The 20,086-nt window shown below is 41.4% G+C and overlaps 1 protein-coding gene across 1 annotated transcript in view; it reads left to right on the top strand.

The window, feature by feature from the left end:
- Positions 1 to 20,086, top strand: part of LOC139732024 (progesterone-induced-blocking factor 1-like) — a 30,771-nt gene extending 10,685 nt beyond the window's left edge. The window contains exons 7-16 of the mRNA XM_071642900.1: positions 239 to 364; positions 3,450 to 3,548; positions 4,672 to 4,837; positions 6,693 to 6,843; positions 8,111 to 8,201; positions 9,842 to 9,944; positions 15,226 to 15,356; positions 16,231 to 16,315; positions 16,872 to 17,054; positions 19,819 to 20,086. Coding sequence (XP_071499001.1) covers positions 239 to 364; positions 3,450 to 3,548; positions 4,672 to 4,837; positions 6,693 to 6,843; positions 8,111 to 8,201; positions 9,842 to 9,944; positions 15,226 to 15,356; positions 16,231 to 16,315; positions 16,872 to 17,054; positions 19,819 to 19,914 — 1,231 coding nt within the window. The 3' untranslated portion in view covers positions 19,915 to 20,086. The remainder of the gene's footprint in view (positions 1 to 238; positions 365 to 3,449; positions 3,549 to 4,671; positions 4,838 to 6,692; positions 6,844 to 8,110; positions 8,202 to 9,841; positions 9,945 to 15,225; positions 15,357 to 16,230; positions 16,316 to 16,871; positions 17,055 to 19,818) is intronic.

Below are 20,086 nucleotides of genomic sequence, written 5' to 3'. Positions count from 1 at the left end.
GCCAGTCAGAGTGTGGAGACAAATTACACGGGGAGTTGACTGCTAGCTGGGTGTTTTGAATGCCATAGAATATATGATTGAGAAGAAGAACGTTTGTCCTGTGTAAGTGATGATTTCAAGGCAGAGTAGAAAGGCAAGGTGGATTAAGGGCGTGATCGCTGTGTAGCCCTTTGGGCACCCAATAGATTCTCTGATAGGATGAGGGACTCACCTACCGGTGCATCATTTACTTGTCCAGGGATCGCTACAAGTCAGAGTACGAGAACAAGCTGCGTGAGGAGCTGGAGTCGATCCGTCTGAGAACCGAGGCGGAGATTGACAAGCTCAAGAGTACCATGAGGGACACGTTTGAGAGGGAGAACAGGTGAGCATAATTTTCATTTATTAAAGGAAACCAAAGCCCAAATATAAATGTAGATTGAATTGAAAGCAGCAATATTAGAAGAACACATCACTGAAAGTTTGAGGAAAAGAGGACAATCCGTTCAAAATTTACAAAATTTAAAGTTTCAGTGCCATCATTGCTGGATAAGAAGTCTACTGCACTTTATGTCATCATTAAGGACAATAATATCAAGAAAGTAAAAAGAAAGGGCAGGGAGAGGGAAGTTGCTCCCCCCCCCCCCCCCCCCCCCCCCCAAAAAAAAAAAAAAAGATGTGGGGGGAGGAGGCAAACATGTCATTTGCCCCCTCCCCCCCCCCCATAATTCCCATGATGTGGAAAATTTTCATGCTGTTTTGATAGAAAACTGTCCAAATATTTCACCCAAAGTGTACACCAGACTGTTGAATTTCAGTTCTGAAAATGCAAAATCTCCCTTGCGTGGGAGAGGGAGACCCCCTCCCACATCCTCCCTGTTTGATCCTTTTGCATAGACTTTGTACACTTTTAGATTGACAGATTTCCGAATATATCATAAAAAGTGTTTACCAGATCTGTCACTTTAGTTTGAAAAATGTAAAAGTTCCCTCCTGTGTAACCCTTTCCCTGGTTGGTTCCTCTCCATAGATTCAGAACTCTCTGGGGATTGACAATTTCCCAAATTCAATAAAAAATGTGTTTGCAAGGTATTACCAAAAAAAACCCCAAACAAACATGTATATGGAAATGTATCGCCAGAGAAATTATGCACATGAGTGTGTGTTTTTTCTAACTTCACTGAAAGTTTTCTCTCATGTTTTTGGAATTGAAAAAGTTCATCACAGCAAAATTGAGATATTTTTTTTTTTGTCATGCCTTCCACTTGTTACCCCCTGCAGTGCATGAGAAGTGTGCAGCAAGCCCACCAGAAATAGTCAAAATCACAGTCATAGTTGGTTGTAGCAGACTGTTTAGCCAGTCACTTTTCACCAATATGGTGACAGCGTTTCATTTCTCCAGTGCCGAGACTCGGTGATCCTTTGCAGTGTCAGTGAATAAGTCAAACTGAAACAATGACAACTTTTTATTGTCGCTATACCGTATTCGCCGGCGTATAGGCCGCAGTATTTTTCAGAAAAATAAAAGTGAAAAATCGGGGTGCGGCCTATCTGGCGGCAAAACCAAAATTGGTCTCTGCAACCCGGCAAATCGGGAGTAAAAACTAGCACATTTATACATGTATGGGACTACACAATAGGCAACCAAGGAGGCAACCATCCCCCGATGATATGAATACCGGTATACAAATCTTACAAGCAAAGCTGCATTCCGTGTTTGTTTCACAACTTGACTTTCCTCATCAGTATGTCCTCTTTGTCTTTTCTATGAAATTTTAATGAGGCAAAAATAAAACTTAAGCTCAAAGCGTAGCGCTGTGCTAACTAATAACGAGTAATAAAGTGTTTGTCAGAACCTGTCTATTACATGATTACCTGTCTATTACGTGTTACCTGTCTATTACAATGAACCTGTCTATGACAATGTACCGTAGTACCTGTCTATTCTCATGGTCGGACATCCGGGTATTTTGCGTGTCACGGGGTCATGGATAGCGGTGGAGTGAAAACAAACAGTCGCGTGAGCCTGGAGTGATAACGCTGTACGTGTTTTCTGCCGGGGCGCCCCGCGAGCATAGCGCTAGCGCAAGCTGTACTACTGTAGCTGTGCGGGCGGCAGGATTAGGCCCTAGGCCTACCCTACATTAGGCCCTACCCTAAGCCTACTACAGTACTAACGTTAGGCCTATAGACCTACCTGAAGTTTCTGTGAGGTACTAAGTAAGCGTAGATATCGGGGTAGGGCGTACTCAAAGAGGTTCTACTGCACATCTGGCCATTTTGTCGGGTCGTTGATCCAGAGTCCTGCCGCGATTTCATACGGGCACAGGTCCAGTCCGACTGCCTTCAACTTGGCAAAATACCGGGACCGATCGATCGACAGGATCCAGATTATTAGAATATTGCTGGCAAGACATGATGCATGTATCTCATGAATGATGGCACAAATGACAAAATGAATAATGAAAAACAGTCCCCATGTCTGCGTAGAGTTGCACATAAATTATATGCGTCGCACATGCACAGCATGCAGTATGCGCATTTATGCAGGCTTAGCGCTTGCAAGCTGTACGTTTGTTTTCACTCCAGTCAACCGGAAGTGACGTGTAGCCGACCGCAAGAATACAATACATGATTACCTGTCTATTACATGAATACCTGTCTACTATATTACAATGTACCTGTCTATAGACTGTACAGACAACCACCTGTCTATTACATGAATACCTGTCTACTATATTACAATGTACCTGTCTATAGACTTGCATGTACAGACAACCACCTGTCTATGCTATTACAATGTGACTCGATCGACTAGCAACTCGCACACCTGTGGTGTATGTTCTATAGCGTTAGATTTCCTCCTGTCCCTTTCCCTCATTTTCTCTCTTTTGCTTTTGTATCATTACACCTTATTTTCAGAGTACAATCGTACTTCTGAGTGTGTTTTGTTCATTTTTGTTAAGTTATTACCTCACTGGCAAAAATTTGGAGGTGAGTTTTTGTTCAAGTGTTTGTTCGAGTTTTTCGATTGAACAGTGTATCTACGTGTGTGCGAGAACATCGTATTTTGTATGGTACCCACTTGTTTATTTCCGTGTAAATTTAAGTATTTTTTTACCGTAAAGTGTCTTCATCATTCGTCTTCAAGCATCAGGTTTTCACGTTTCTTTTTAGTATTTTTTTTAATTTTAATTTTTTTTTTTTTTTTTTTTTTTTGTTGCCTTGCACAAATCGGGGGTGCGGCTTATACGGCGCTGCGGCCTTTGCGCCGGCGAATACGGTATCTCCCAATAAGAAATTGGCATATGAATGAGTGGGAGCAGCTGACATTGGGAGTGAAGGGAGCCTTGTACTGTTATTTGGAAGTAATCTTAATCTTATTTGTAAGAGTAAAAGCTTCTCTTCCGTGGCAAGCATTCATGACTTTCCCTTTTTTCCCTCCAATCCATTTTTTCCCCCTTTCACAGGAGTTTGCGGGAATCCCGAGACAATGCACTCCTAGAGAAGGAGAGAGTCCTGGCCTCAGAAAAAGAAGTAAAATCCAAATATGAGGAACTCTTTACCAAGTGAGTAACACCTTTTCCTCTATACTCTGTGTAGTTTCTTTTTTTTTCCTTTTTCCTTTTCTTTTTTGTATATATCTAAAGCCCCGGTCACACAGCACTCCACGTTTAAATCACGTACAAAAAGTTATGAAAATCTGGTGGACGTGGTCGTAAGTGGTAATTTTTTGGTCAATTTTGCTGTGGCCGTGCTTTGTATAAAGGGGTATGGCCGTTGGCGACTGTTCCACTGCTGAAGCACTGCTGAAGCACGGCTAACCACGTCCAGCCACGCGTATGTACGCGGAAAAATCCATTTGTCAGTGATAAGCCGCTAAACACACGCTATTTCCCATGATACCAACATGTAACACGCGTCAGATGACTGTGCTCTGCCCGTGACAGACCGCTAAACTTTCGCGTCTTACCGCGTCTCTCCAAGTTTTAATCACTGCCGGAACACGGATTATCACGTGTGTTTCACGTGTGTTGCACGTCTTTACCGAGTGTGCCGCCCGTGGTTGTCCGCGGAATAAAATTTTGAGCAGTTCAAAACTTTTTACCGCGTCCGATGCCGTTCCGATTTTTCCCGGCGTCCTGCCACGTCTATAAATCGACTGTAGCTCGTCTTAAACTCGACATCAACGCGGACAACACCGTCTGCTTCACGGGAGACCACTTTTTGACACGTTTTGGCCGTGATTAAGCCATAAAGCACTGTGTGACCGGGCTTTAATGCATGATGGAAGTCTGCAAAGTTTGGTGCACATGTAGTGTGTACTGAATGATTATACTATGTGATCTTCTGCATACTGATATATATACATTTGATGTGTGCAGCCTCAGTGAACGTTGATAAGATATATGTTACTCTAATGACTGAAAGGTTAACATACTGTGATATCAACCTCATACCATTTGGTTCTGCAGGTGTCATGGTAATATTACATCAATGGGTAGTGTGCCAGATGCAGTAAGATGTACAAAGAGGAGGGTGGAAATAACCTGTGTTAATATATGATTAACTCATGTTACTCTTGTATATTTCTTTGACAATATCATATGTATGACTGAAATCTGTGAACTTATTGTGTGAAGTTGTCCTTTAAATATTTGGAATTGTTTTTTTTTTTCCACGATACTGCAGATATCGAGAGCTGCAGGCCTCCTCAGATGCCAGACTGAGCGAGCTGAGCGGTGAGGTGCGGCTGAAGAGCTTCGAGGCCGAGAGGTCGGGCATGATACAGGAGGAGACGCTGCAGAGTTTGAAGCAGGCGCAGGTGGACAGCGACAAGCTCCAGAAGAAAATCGAGGTAGTTGTCGGAGAGATTTTTTTTGGTGGTTGGAATGCCCTGGTCTCTGTCTGAGTCGGAAGTCCGATCCACAGCAAGACATCTCTTTTCCCTTCTCATTGTATCCTGTGTGTGCACATCGGCTTCGGTCATCACAAACTGTATATGCCATATATTTACCTCCGCCAAGGGAGGAGGTTATGTTTTCATTACCGTTGGTTTGTTTGTTTGTTTGTCCGTCTGCAAAATAACTCAAAAAGTAGTGAATGGATTTGAATGAAACTTGCAGGAAAGGTTTAGAATGATACAAGTAACAGATGATTAAAGTTTGGTGGTGATCAGAGAATTTTGGGGGAATTTATGAAGGATTTTTGATATTTTGGTAGGAAGGGTCAATGGACTTGGGAGTTCAGGATGCGTGTATTTGAGGTTTGCATGCGCCCACTAAAGTGCGTGCTTTAGTTTCTGCCAAGGTAAGGCTCGCCGCGCAGCTGAGGGTTTATGATGTAACAAATGGTTTCTATATTGGGAAATCGGGCGACTTTCAGCACACAATGCTATAAATACATATGGGTGCAAATCACTGATATCTCTATGGAAGAACAAGAGCAGTGGTGGAAATGAGCTGCATACTTGGCGGAGGTCTGCGCTCTCAGAGTGCTTTTCTAGTTCGCAGGGTTTTTGTTTTTCCGAATTGCTTGAGCCGGATGATAACAACACACACACTCACACACACAAAAAAAAGATGTTAGCTCTGGCCCCGACATGAATGCAACATGCACTTGTACGTTGTATGTACTGTTACTATACACAGTGCGCAATAATAGTTTAGTAGGCCTCTATGCTGACTTTGGTAATGGATGCACACACTTCTTCCTGATAATGCCTATGTTACTGATTTCTCCATTCATTGCTGTACTCCATGATTGCGAATTTAACCATTCGCAAACTTGCTGGTACGTCATCTCCCTTGCGAACACTAAACTACTTGAATCTCGTAATTGAACAAAAAACTGTAAGCAAATGCACAAAATAGGGGTCATTGAATGCGAGGCTCTTCTGTGCTTCAGGATTTTATCATCAAGTGCAGCTCATTGTTAGGTAACTATGATTCCTATCATCAAAGATGACTACTGTATGAAATCAATTTTTTTTTTTTTTCACTTGACCCTGGTGCTGTCAACGATTCCTGCTACCAGTGCACTATCCTTTTCTGCTTCATATTATATGTACACGTTGTATTCTATCTGTTCATACACATAATTTGTGCATGTGACCCCCCAGTGCCCTGTTTCATAAAGCTGTTCGTAAAGTTACGCACAACTTTACGAACAACTTAAATATGGCAAGCCAAGTGGGTTTCCTAATCATTGTTAATTTTACAGAAAACCCCATTCAACTTGGTTTAGGTCACAGAGAAAATGGATTGTTATAAAGCATGTCATGGGTCTGTTTCTTCCAAGTCTAGCACTTTGATGCTCTTGGAACTGCATATTAATGTGTGAGCACAATGGACAGAACTTGGTAGGAAGGGGTTCCTAACATGCTCTACCACTGGAGCAAATTGGATGGGGTTTTTCTGTAAGATGTGGATGATAAGTTATAGTTTCATACCCTGAAATTGTATTTGGATCGATTCACTATTTTTGACCCGTTGCTACAACACACATTTCCCACAGTCGCTTGCCCGAGTATATTCGGGACTCGTCCTCAAAGGGTTAAAGTGATCGTTGCAGAGAGTCCCGTTTTAATTTTTGTGGGACATATGGCACACCCATGCTATAAGGATAATGTGTGTACACACCAACTCTGGTTTCCTTTTCCACAATGATCTGACTTTTTGTGAGGACAGTTCTCTTTTGTTTTCTCCATCCAGGTGGTCACCAAGGAGTACTACGCTCTCCAGTCGACCTCCGAGAGACGGGCGGCCGAGCTCGAGGCACAGGTGTCGGAGCTGAGGACAAAGCTCGACACCTACGAGCGTCTGGAGAAAGAACTTGACGACGTCGTCATGCAGGCGGCCGAATGTAAGCCGTCGGGAAGTGTCGATCTGTGCATTATAAATATAACTCAGGTGGAGGGGAAGTTACTAGGGAGCTACTGGTTTGTTTGTATGTGTGTGTGTGTGTATGTGTGTACAAGCATACCCATTTTAGCAAGGCTATGCTGTAGGTATGAAGCAAGCCAATAGGAGTAAGCATTGCATGAATAATTGATGAAACTTGTCAGAATTCAACGTATTGTGAATTGGCAGTAGCCTAGCCCATATAAAAAAGCAAATGCACAATCATTTTCGCTGGATATACTTCTTTTTGTTCTTGTTTTTTCTTGAGGTTGGGTACCCCTCACACAGTATGGGTATTGTTAGGGAAAAAGTGTCTATTCTCATGGTCGGACATCCGGGTATTTTGCGTGTCACGGGGTCATGGATAGCGTTGGAGTGAAAACAAACAGTCGCATGAGCCTGGAGTGGTGATGCTGTACGTGTTTTCTGCCGGAGCGCCCCGCGAGCATAGCGCTAGCGCAAGCTGTACTACTGTAGCTGTGCGGGCGGCAGGATTAGGCCCTAGGCCTACCCTAAATTAAGCCCTACCCTAAGCCTACTACAGTTCTAACGTTAGGCCTATAGACCTACCTGAAGTTTCTATGAGGTACTAAGTAAGCGTAGATATCGGGGTAGGGCCTACTCAAAGAGGTTCTACTGCACATCTGGCCATTTTGTCGGGTCGTTGATCCAGAGTCCTGCCGCGATTTCATACGGGCCGCACAGGTCCAGTCCGACTGCCCAACTTGGCAAAATACCGGGACCGATCGATCGACAGGATCCAGATTATTAGACTATTGCTGGCAAGACATGGTGCATACATGTATCTCATGAATGATGGCACAAATGACAAAATGAATAATGAAAAACAGTCCCCATGTCTGCGTAGAGTTGCACATAAATTATACGCGTCGCACATGCACAGCATGCAGTATGCGCATTTCGCAGCCTTAGCGCTTGCAAGCTGTTTGTTTTCACTCCAGTCGACCGGAAGTGACGTGTAGCCGACCGCAAGAATTGGCCACTTATGCATCAATTGGATTACATTACTGTTATTACTTTGTGAATAACATGGATATGGCTCCGGTTTTTGTTTTTGTTTTTGTTTTGGAGGAACATAATTTTGGAACAATTCATCCATTATTGCATTGCCCTATGTTTCGAGAAATGCTGAATTAATGACATCTTTTAGATAAAGAATCTGCTCTAGCTAACAACTAAAAGTAAGTTATGTCATTTCTTACCAAAAGATGATGACGCTGAGGAGGCAAAGAAGGTCCTGTTCTCCTACGGCTATGGTGCTAATGTCCCATCCACGGCCAAGAGACGACTCCAGCACAGGTGTGTAACAAAATATTTGGTACTCTACTTTTTCTCCCTTATGATATCTTCTTCTCTGGTGGTGGCCCGTGTCCTTCACTTCTGAAGGTTATCGTAGGCATAAATTTTAAGTTTTTTTGTGTGCAGAACAAGTGGAAGTGCAAAATCGAGATAATACATTTAATAGCAGGGCAGTGCTGTATAAATTACATGGTGCAAATGAAGAAAACAACAACAACAAACAAAAATCACGAGAGGATCCTCCTCCAATGTAACATGAGGAGGCAGAGATGTTGTCAGGTGGCTGTCTATTTCAAACTTTGACGTGTTACAATCTGGTTATCCGGCCGTCACTTTTTTTCGGAACTCACTGTTTCACAGACACTGAATCTCATTTGCATCCATTATTGCTTCCAATATTGCAGTGTCATAACAATGTATGACTGTCCAATCCAATGATTTTCTCACTATGTGTCCAGATCGAATAAATTTTTTTTTTTCTATTTATTGTACTTTATACATGAAAGTCTATTTGAAGAAGGAGTGAAATTGTGCTTTGATTGTACCTAGGGCAGAGTGGTACATTGTCTTGTTTTTCTGAATGTGACCCAGCACTGATCCACCCATTGTTGTCCTTGCCACATTCCGCTTTCAGAGGAAAGAAGAAATGCAGATAAAATCAAAAAAAAAAAAAGGACAGAAGTAAAAAGTGTGCTGTGGACATACCATTTTTTTTTTTTTATTGTCACTGTCACAGATGTGCTTATTTCTGTCTACCGATCAGATGCGGAGATTCATGGCATGGCCGTTGACTTTAAGGAGATATCTTGAGAGGAAATAAACGTCTCGTTATCGATAGAGATAACTAAAAAACTAGGACGATGGGGTAATTATTATTAAGATGGCGACAGGTACTGGACACTGATGTACATGATATGCTTGTAGGACTACCATCATGTTTACTATTAATGTATCAAATTACACCAGTATCGTTAACGGAACCGATGGTAAAGATATGCCTTTACTGCCTCGGCCCTCAATATGATCAGATGTTTATTTGTGTGTGTGTTTGTGGAGGGGTCGGGGGGGGGGGGGGGTGAGCAGAAACTCTTGATTGTATCCAATTACCTACTGTTGTCCACATTTGCCAAATCATTATGACTCGGGGGAAAGGGAGTTTACCTGTGAGATATTGACCGTGTGAAAACAAGTAATGTTGATGATTTCAGTTTAACATCATTTTTTTCTCTCTCAAATAATCTACTTGTTTGCTTCAACTGTCATTATGTCTGACCCCGAGTGATGATTTTTCACACTGACTGTTCCTCATGATCAGCTTCTCATCAGTTTGGTCAGAAAAAGACAAAGTCTGTAAATGGAGACTACCAGACTCAAGTAACCATGACAGCATACTTTTGAATACCAATCCCCAGCAATGATACCCACACAGCTAAGATAGCAGTCCCCTGAATTCTTTAATATTTCAGACTGTCCTATCATTGCTAGTTCTTTCTCTATGAATTCCATGTCAGATACTCACAGTTTCTTGTTTGTTTTTCATTTATATTTTTATTGTATATTTTGATCATTTTGTCCTGGCCATCTAACCTATGTACATTTGACCTATCACCTTCATATGATGTTGATTCTCTTGTCGACAGTGTTCACCTGGCAAGGAGAGTCCTGGAACTGGAACGCCAAAACACCCGCTTGAAAAAAGAGATCGGGCAGGGAGAAACAAAGATACAGCAGCTGTGCGAGGAGGTACATTGATGTATGGTGCACGTCGCTCTCACCCTTCATGTGGTTTTGTTTGCCTGTCTTTTTTTTTTCTGAGGAAAATGTACATGAAAATTTATCAAGACACTTTGAAGCTAAACATGAATTGTCAGTAAAAATTGATGTGTTATCACTAATCTATAACTGAGTGCTACATGTACCTTTGATGCGTGATCTCATCTGCATAACCACCCATTGCAATGTGCTACAAACGAATTTACGGCACTCGCACGGGCAGGATCCCATTTAGTTTCGCAACTAACGTTACGAGATAAAATTAGAATTGGAAGGCCCTCAGGTTGATGTGTCGGCATGTCCTTCTGAATCCAGATCTGTATGCTTGTGTGCCCCCCCCCCCCCCCCCCTTTTTTGCAGAAAGGTGAAATGTGGTTGGGTAGAATGTGGAGTCGGCTTGCAGTGAGTGCAGGCAGACTCCCACTGCCCCTGTACTTGGGGAATCCTGCTTCATCTCTCGTCGGGACCAGGGTGTCTAAAAACTGATGAAATGATTTGACAATGATGCACCAGGAGCTGATGAAGCTCTGTACCTCTTACAGGGGAATTCTGGAGCAGGACGTCTGATAAGAAAGAGTAATGCCCCAGTCACATAGACATCCCGGATCACCCCGGACCATCCCGGATCTGATCTGGGGAGAGATCCGTGTTGACGCCGGGAGGCCAACACGGCAACTTTTGGAGGTCAAAAACATCCGGCGTCATCCGGGGATTGCCGTTTTGGCAGAGCAATCCGGGATGGTCCGTGTGGCTGCCGTGTAGCTGCCGTGTTGATCCGTGTAGATGCCGTGTTTGTCTGTGTAGACGCCGCACTCTTCCGGCCTTATCCGTGTGTACAGTCATACCAAAATCCCGGATCTCCCCGGACGTCCCCGGGTCTCCCCGGATCACCGTGTAGATCCTTGAGCATCTGTGTCTATATATGACTGGGGCATAAGATTTCATATGCACAACAGGGAAAATGTGATCAAAATTGGATAGATAGAAATCTTTATGACCAAGTTGCCACGACTTTGAGCAGAAAAAAAAGTGAAAAAAAAACATGATCAATCAAGGGCAGATCCAGGAATTCCATAAAGGGGGGGGGGGGGGGGGGGGGATGGGCACAGTTTTTATTTCCAGTGCCACTTCCGGGTTTTATTAGCCAACAAGCAAAAAAATGGCCTTAACAGGAATATTCACACTCAGTGTGCCCCCCCCCCCCCCCCCCCCACACACATGTACAGTAGAACACACTGACAACAAAGCACCAGGACCATTTTGAGCTCAGCTTTCGTACTATTGTGACAGTATACTTGAAAAGAAAATGCTAGGGGTACTACTACAGTGATATCAACTTACTGATGTAGACCTGGAATGATATTTGATAGCCTGACCAATTGGAGAAAAAAATCAAAACAAGACAAAACAAACAAATGTATGGACAAGGTGACATCGCAAAACTCTGAAAGTGTAATGTTGCACAAACTGATAACAGAGCAGGACCAAGGTACATTGCAGTTGCACTATTACGTAAACATGCTGGTACGCTCAACTTAAGTTGTGTGCAGTGCCTTCACGCAGTATTTAGCTTTACCGTTAAAGTTGATTAGACTGTCAACTCCCTGAAATTTTTCTCCCATTATTATGATATGTCTTCTTTTACATACATGGTGGTGAGATTCCAGGAATCTGTTCCTTGTTTATCTCAACTGAGCCAAAGGCTCAAGTGAGCTGTTGCGATCGTTTGGCGTGCGACATCCGGCGTGCATAAACTTTTTATGTTGTCATCTTCTTGAAAGCCCCATGACGGATATTCACCGAACTTGGTAGGTCTTATCTCTAAAGGGATAGGATCTCGACACAAAAATATTGGAAAAAAAAAAAAACTAGAAAAGCCCTTGGAGAGCGCAGACCTCTGCCAAGCAAGCTCATTTTCACCCATACTTGCATGCTGAAAATCGCCCAATTTCCCGATATAGAAGCCTTTTGTTTACATCATCAGCCTCCAGTTGCGCAGTGCCTCGCCCAAGCAGAGCACGTGCTTTGGGATGCATATATGCAAACCTCAAATGCATGCAGCTTGAATGCCGAAGTTCATTGAACCTACCTGCCAAAAGATTTTTTTTTTAATCCTTCAAAAAACCATGAAAAGTCCCGGATCACTACCAAAATTTAATCATCTGATCCTTGTGCCATTATCAGCTTTTCCTGCAAGTTTCATCCAAATCCGTTCACAACTTTTGAGTTATTTTGCACACAGACAAACAGACATAGAAACGGTGACAAAAACATAACCTCTTGGGTGGAGGTAAAAGAGAAAAAATAAAAAATAAAAAGGAATCACAAAACCCATGACACTCTGAAAGTTCAGCCTGGAGATCCTTCCCACCATTGACCCTTGGACATGCCCTGCCCCCATTCGCCTGCAGCCCCCCCCCCCCCCAAAAAAAAAAAACACAAACATTCGGTGGCCCTTATGTAGTGTGTATTATGCATTTACAACGGACAAAAATAACTGAAAAGTCTTAATCTAGTTTGTCCAGAGCATACTGCTGCCTTTGGCCACTACTCATATTCATGCTACATTAAAATACAACGACAGGGAAATAAAGTGCTGGGTACTTAGCGCAAACTGTGCTGGTAATGCTGCCAGGGTGCAGAGTTCTCCCATTCCTAGGCAGAAACTTTAAGATAACTAAACTGTAGTGTGCATCTTTTTTTAAATGCACAAGTCTGAAATAGCACCGTGTTAAATGAAGCATAGCAGTTGACATCGTACAGTCAATATCATTCATGGGTAGTACATAATCTGTTCATTCATGTACTGCTTTTTAGTGAAGCATAATTTTTTTTTTTTTTTTAATGTGACATGTGTAAACATTTCACGTTGTGTTCCCAAGGCAGATGTTTCACAGTTTTAATTTGGGACAGTGTAATAAGGTCATTGTGAGATATTTATCAATTGATGATTCTTTAGTATATTCGGGAAAAACCATCCTGATTTCATTTCTTATCCACTATCAGAAGTTTCTTTTTCCATGAGGTAGCAGTATAAGGGGAGGGAAATCCACCGAGCAAAGCTTCATTGCAGACGTTTAGGATCTGCAAGAGGAAAGAGTCCCCGTTATATTATGTGAATTCAATGCAGAAAGATTGGTGAAACACTCAGAGAAAGTATGAGGAAAACTGGACAATCTGTTCAAAAGTTGTGAATTTGTAAGTTTTGGTAAATTCTATAAATCATCTTTTCAAGTGGGGAACTGTATACCAATTCATAATGTCACAGGAGTAGAATGATATTAAGGAAAGGGTATTGCAAATGGGATAATTCTAGGAAAAGAGAATATGTGACCGTGCATCACAAAACCAACAAAAAGCCACACCCCTTGATTTTACATGAGGACTCAAAAGAGGTGAAACAGGTCAACCAAGTCCTGAGAGAAGCAACATGTGCTTATAGTTAGAGCCCTTATTCTTAAAGAGCAAAAACAAATGCTTAATAATCAATCAAATCTGCTATTAAGAAGTAAGATTCCACAATTTTATGCATTTGTGACCCTGCATCAAAAAACAAACAGAAAGTCGCTAGACATGGATTTTTAGTTCAGAGCAGATTCTGAAAGAGTAGACTCTAAGCTTTAAAATGATGCATAACTCAATTCAAATGGACTCTCCTAACCTATCTAAATATTGGAAAGAAAGGACACACTCTGGAAAGTGTGAACTGAGAAAACAGGCTCCGAAGTACAGGGTGTATTTAAGCGTTTAATCTTTACCAAGCTATGCTAGCTGTGGGATGAATGGAACAAAAAACAGGATGTTGACCACTGGAGCAACAACAATGAAGGGATTATCAGATTAAACTAAAATTGAGTGTGCTTCATTTAATAGCACATTCTGTACATGTTTAATGCCAACTTTCAATGCACTAGCGTCATTCTTTCCAGAGTTATTGGAGTTGAAAGTAAAGTGTATGGACAGGGTCTTTGTGAAATGGGAAGAGAGTTCTATGAGAAACAACTTATCACACTATTCCACCAAAAAGTGTTTGAGAAAAACTGCTCAAAACACAAGTTGCTGTTTGTTTTATGAATCCTAACTTTACTATAATATAGAAAAAGACTTGCTCTTTCAGAAAATATGAAAAACTCAAGATTGGTTAGGTTGACCCATTTCACCTAATTTCAGTCCTCACACAATATCATTGTGTGCGACTTTTTGTTCGTTTTGTGATGCATGATCACATTTGCCAACATGTGAGGGTAGTGTAAGGATATCGCTGAATTCAGTCAAAACCTTGAAAAAAAAAAAAAAGAAACTTCTTTAAAGGACAAGTTCACCTTCATAAACATAAGGATTGAGAGAATGTAGCAATATTAGTAGAACACGTCATTGAAAGTTTGAGGAAAATCAGACAATCCGTTCAAAAGTTATGAATTTTTGAAGTTTTTGTGCAGTACCCGCTGGATGAGAAGACTACTGCAGTGTATGAATAACTTAGATGTCACATGCGTACAACAATATAAGGAAAATATAAAGAGAATTTCACAAAATTCCATCTTTTGAAAAAAGTACACATTCCCCTGACTCGTTACCGACAAATGTTATGGGTAAAATTTTTACCCCTGCCTTTAGAAAGAGGCAAGTCAAGTGCACTTTTATTATGCCAAAAAAGTGAAAATATGTTGAATTTTCTTTTACATTTTCTTTATACTGTTGTACGCATATGACTCACAAGCTGTGGTAGTCTCCTCATCCAGCGGTTCCAACACAAAAATTTAAAAAATTCATAACTTTTGCATCGATTGTGCAATTTTCCTCAAACTTTCACTGATGTGTTCTACTAATATTGTTGCATTTTCTCAATCCTTATGTTTATGAAGGTGAACTTGTCCTTTAAGCATTGTCTGATTTTGTGCAAAGTTTCCCTGCTGGACCTCGTATGATGTGAAACCACAGAATTTGTAAGCACTTTGCTCTATTTATGGGTGTTACTTGATGCAGGTGTGTTTCTTCTATCTTACTGTAAAAGTGGAAATTTTCGCGGTGTTGTAATTTTCGCGCATTTCGCGCAACCAGAAACTAGCGCGAAAATAAAAGCATGCGAATATTTCTGCTTGCCATATGTTCCAGTAGTCGACGTCTTGATTCCGCGGAATTAAAAACACTCGAAACTCTTCTAACCCCGCCGAGCGCGAAAAAGTAGTCGCGCGAAAATATCCACTTTTACAGTATCTCTTATCTCTCTCTTTCTTTAATTTCTCTGAAGCTGTCGAGTGCCACGAACCTGCTAGAGCAGTCCCAGCAGCCGTACAACTATCTCATCGACAGCATCAAGACGCGAGACCGGCAGATCAGCTCCCAGCGAGATCACATCGCAGCAGCCACCGAAGATCTCAGGTATGCTTTTGTATTAACCAGTTGAGGACGGACTGATTTTGCTATTACATGCATTTCCCATAGACACCTGCCCGATTATTTAACGGGATAAGGGGATGTCCTCAAATTTTCTGTCTACTTTAGGTTTTGATCTCTTTGTTTTTTGTTTTTACGTGGGTGTGTTTTATTTTTTTGCTGTACTTTTGTTCTCATTCCTGTCGATCCTTCTGTCTTGTTTGTTCCTGTGTGGGTATGGATGTGTGTTTACGTGTGTGGGTTGGGGTGTTATTCACTTTGTCTGATTTTAATGAATCCATAAGTATTTTGGCCATTTAATTGGACTCCAGCCATTAAATTCAGTTTGGACTGGGAGTACATTTTTACTTTCAGCTAGAGTTTTCCCCAAAAGTCATAGATGAAAACCTGATACATACACCTGTACTTCCTTTTTCACTTGTTCTCTCTCCGTATTTTAATGCCCCCACCCGAAGGGTGCTGGAGGCATTATCTTTTCGGGTTGTCTGTCTGTCTGTACGTCCATAGGTACGTCTGTCCCCATTCGTTTACGCGATAACTTGAGCAATATTGGGTGGAATTTTACCAAATTCCGTCTAAGTATAAAGTATGATCCCCAAATATCTGCACTCATAGACAATATAGCCATTCATCCCATTAAACCTAGTTTGAGGAAAGTGAACATTCAACACATTTGTGACAGTCCTGTCATTTTAATATTTTGCAAATTATGTGAAACTGTCATCACACATTGTCAAGACATTGTACTATAGACATATTAGGAGAATCATGTATATGGCAGAGGCATACCAGTCGCCTTAGCGACATTTCTTGTTCTTATCACATCTTTTTTCTCGTGGCATGAAATATCCTGCACTAGGAGATTGAAGGAGGAGAGAGAGAAATTGATCAGAGAAAAGAATCAGATGGCCGCAGACTTGGAAAGATTACTGAGTCAGCGAGAGGTGGGTGTGAAAATAGGCAGTTTTCAAGTAAAATTGTAGGAGATAAAAAGTAAGAGCTTGTGCAAGCTGCTGATTCCAAGGCGTTTCAAATCCACTTACAAAATGTATTTGAATGGAGCAGTATTGTAATTTTTCTATAGTGACCGTAAAAGTTGAAACTTTTATGCCGTAAATTTTGTGTGTTTGGCCAATTTCAGGGACCTTCCCTTGTTCATAATTTGACAGATGATAGTATTTCTGTACATATTTTGATACCTCCAAAAATTATAGGCATGTTAAATTGTTATCCACAAAAATTTCCACCCTGCAAATTATTCTCTGTTTACGGCATTATTCCACATAAACATATGCCTGTAAGATGACCTTCTCACCGGCAAGTTGGGCTTTTATACTATGTCACAACTGTCTGTAGACCTGCACAGGTGTATCCATAGTAGCAACCTATTGGTGTCTTTATTAATGAGATTTTGTTACGAGAAAATTCCCGCAATCCCTAGTATCGTGTTACAAATGGGCTTGCCTCTTTCATTGCATCCATCTCCCTTTATTTTGACAGCAAATGGCCGTCATTAAACAGATGGTCCTTGGATTGAGTCATCAGAGCGGTGGGATGACTACCAGCAACCCTGTCGTCCGTGAAAAGCTGACTGCGTCGGCTCTCGTCGGACCGCCTCTGTCCCAGGAGGCTGGTGATGACCGGGTCGATCAAAGTGCAGGGCAACCTCAGCCGACCGTTTTTGTAAGCCATGTTGATATGTGAAGGGGGTTGATGAAAATTCTTCTTTCTGTGATTTACAATTTATTTCCCATCAAAGTTCCCCGATGACTTGGTATGCTGGGTTGATTTTTGTTTTGTGGTTGCTGTTTGGTTCACATAGCGGTTGTCTGTTGTTGTACGGTTGAGTGAAACTGTGTCCTGACATCCTTGAATATGTTGTCCGTCCTTCCGGCCGGCCGTCCTTCCATCCTTCCGTCCTTCTGTCCTTCTGTCCGCCCTTCCGTCCGTCCGTCCGTAATTAATTTTGTGGACAGCGTAACTAAAAAACCTTTTGAGGCATCCTAATGAAACTTGGCATGTATGTGTATTAGGGGGTGAAGTTGTGCCTATCAACTTTTGGGTGCACATGCTCAAGGTCAAAGGTCAAAAGGTCATGGTCAAATACATAAAATTTCACTATTTCCACCATATTTATGCAATGCCTGAAGATATTTTCTTGAAATTTAGTGTATGCATGTATTACCCAATTAAGATTCTCTGATGAAAGTTTGGGGTCGTGAGGTCAAAGGTCAAAAGGTCAAGTAAAAATATTGAAACTTCACTTTTTTCTGAGTACCTTGGAAATTGTTCAAGGTATCGTCATGGAACATAGTATATATACATGTACTGACTGGCAGTGATTATCTAGAAAATTTAGGGTTCATGGGGTCAAGGGTCAGGGGTCAAAGTTCAAGGGCAACACTTCAAAATTTCACTATTTCCCTCATGTTTATGCAATGCCAGCAGGATTATTTTTTTACACTTGGTGTATGCATGTATAACCTAATAGAGATTCTCTGGAAAGTTTTGTTTTTCTTTTCTTTTTTTGCCTCGAAGGTCAAAAGGTCAAAGATCAAGTGAAAGTGCTGAACTAACTTTTTTCTCCATATCTCGGAAGTGGCTCAAGTTATCTTGAAACTTACTACATATTTATGCATGTTCTGCCTGACAGTTATTATCTTATGAATTTTAGGGTCAAAGGCCAGATGAAAATGGTAACAATTTACTATTCAATACAGAAATTGCACTTTTTCTCCATACCTTGAAAATTACTCAATGCATAAACGTATGAATGGGTCAAAGTCAAGTTAAAGTCCTTAAATCCCCAAATACATGCTCTCCTATTCATCCAATCAAACCTAGGTCAAGGAAGGTGAACATTCAACACATTTGTGACAAACTTGTCATTTTGATATTTTGCCAGTTTTGTGAAAATGTAATCACACATTGTCCACATGTACTATCTAGACCTATTAGGAGAATCATGCATTATGGCGGAGGCATACCAGTCGCTGTAGCGACATTTTAGTGGTTTTTTTTTTGCTACTGTTTTACCTCATTGGAAGTTGGGAAGGAGGTTGTTGGGAGAGTTGAGAGAAAAGGGAAGGACAGGACATTATTGTTTTTTAATTCTTCTCCTAAAGTACTATTGTGACATCACAAATTGGTGTGGAGACTTTTCATGTGGTGAAGGTAGTGCGTTGCATTAACTGAAACTTTTGGTGAAATCATAACTTTTGAATGGATTGTCTGATTTTTTTTTCAAACTTTCCACTGGCTCCATAAATCTTTTGTGCTTTCACTGCATGGGAGCATGTCAAGAAAGATAAGAGTTTACAGTGGCTGATAATGCTTACAAACATATACAACCAACCTTCCTTAAGTCGACCTCGCATAGGTCGAAAAATCGCCTATGTCGAAGGTGTTTTCAAGTCCTCTTCTCTTTATATTTCTATTGAGCTTAATCCCTCTAAAGTCAAATTTTCTCAAAAGCCAAGTTATTTCTTCAGTCCAAGTAGATTCAACTTGGGGCAAGGTTGACTGTTTATGCCTTTCCAATGTAAAGGTATGCCTTTGAACACACCATTGTTATATAAAGAAGAGTGAAAAAGGGGTGGTCGGGGAGACATTTGTGACCGGCTACAACAAAATGGTCCTAAAGTCGCGCACGGTCGAAGCCGTGAAAATCGAGTTTGAAGTCAGAGCATTAAAATTGGTCAAAACTTACGATTTTCTGATTTTGATATATTATTGGAGTCTAATATGTCTTCTATCATCTGTCGAAATTTTGAAGCAAAATGATCTAAGGAAAGATAAAAGAATAGCGTTTTTCTTAGCCATGTTTTTTGGTGTTTCAACGAAGCAGAAACTGGTTCGAAAATTTGGATTGAGCGCCACAGAGAGGCTCCGCCCCTAACAACGACCAGAGTGATCTCATTGGTCAGTTTGCTGCTTGCTGCTAACCGAAGCGTGAAGCTTGCACACTGCCCAGTCGACTGGTACGTGCGGGCGGGGTGCGCTATGCTCAGCCGCTTCTCACATCCTGGTCACTGATTGGTTGGTGAGGAGACCGCCGACGCTGATGTGCTTGAATGAACTCTTTGGGGGTTGCTAGGGCTTACCTTCTATTGTCCTTAGGTGAAAACTGACTTGCGTGTCCCTTGATCGCAATTGCGTCGAAAGGAAGACTTTTAGGGCGCTTTTCTCGAAACAGTGATTTTCCAGACGTCTCGACATGCTCTCTTTTAAACATCGATATCTCCGCAGCCGATTATTTTTTATAAAATGTGTTATATATCAATTTAAAGCAGAAAGATTAGGGGATTATATCATGCAATTTTCAAATAATCGACCTCGCCCGACTTTAGAATCATTTTGTTGTAGCGGGTCACATTTATTTCATTTATAGAGTACCTTCAACAACATAAAAAAAAAATTAATCATTTCATTTGGTTTCGCTCCTCAGACACAGGGAGAAACGTCACAGTGGTACGAGAGGATGCAGCAGGCCAATGCAAGGAGGAGTCGAAGTCATCGGAAATCCTGGACTGACAAAATGTGAGACAGCAAGAAGATGACATGGTGATCCCTCAAGTAGACGTTGGATAGAATGCGAATAGCAGACAACATGTAGAGTACAAGTGTGATCGCATTTAGGACGATGTGTGGGGGGATAGTACACTGTACTAACGTTGATGACAAATACCTGATGACAAATATGTGCATTATATGTT

Source organism: Diadema antillarum, unplaced genomic scaffold (genome assembly GCF_040938485.1).
Source record: "Diadema antillarum isolate AM-2024a unplaced genomic scaffold, OU_Dant_1.0 seq00000398_RagTag, whole genome shotgun sequence".
NCBI lineage: Eukaryota > Metazoa > Echinodermata > Echinoidea > Diadematoida > Diadematidae > Diadema > Diadema antillarum.
Note: the sequence above shows the minus strand (reverse complement) of the source record. Positions and strands in the feature narration are given on the sequence as shown.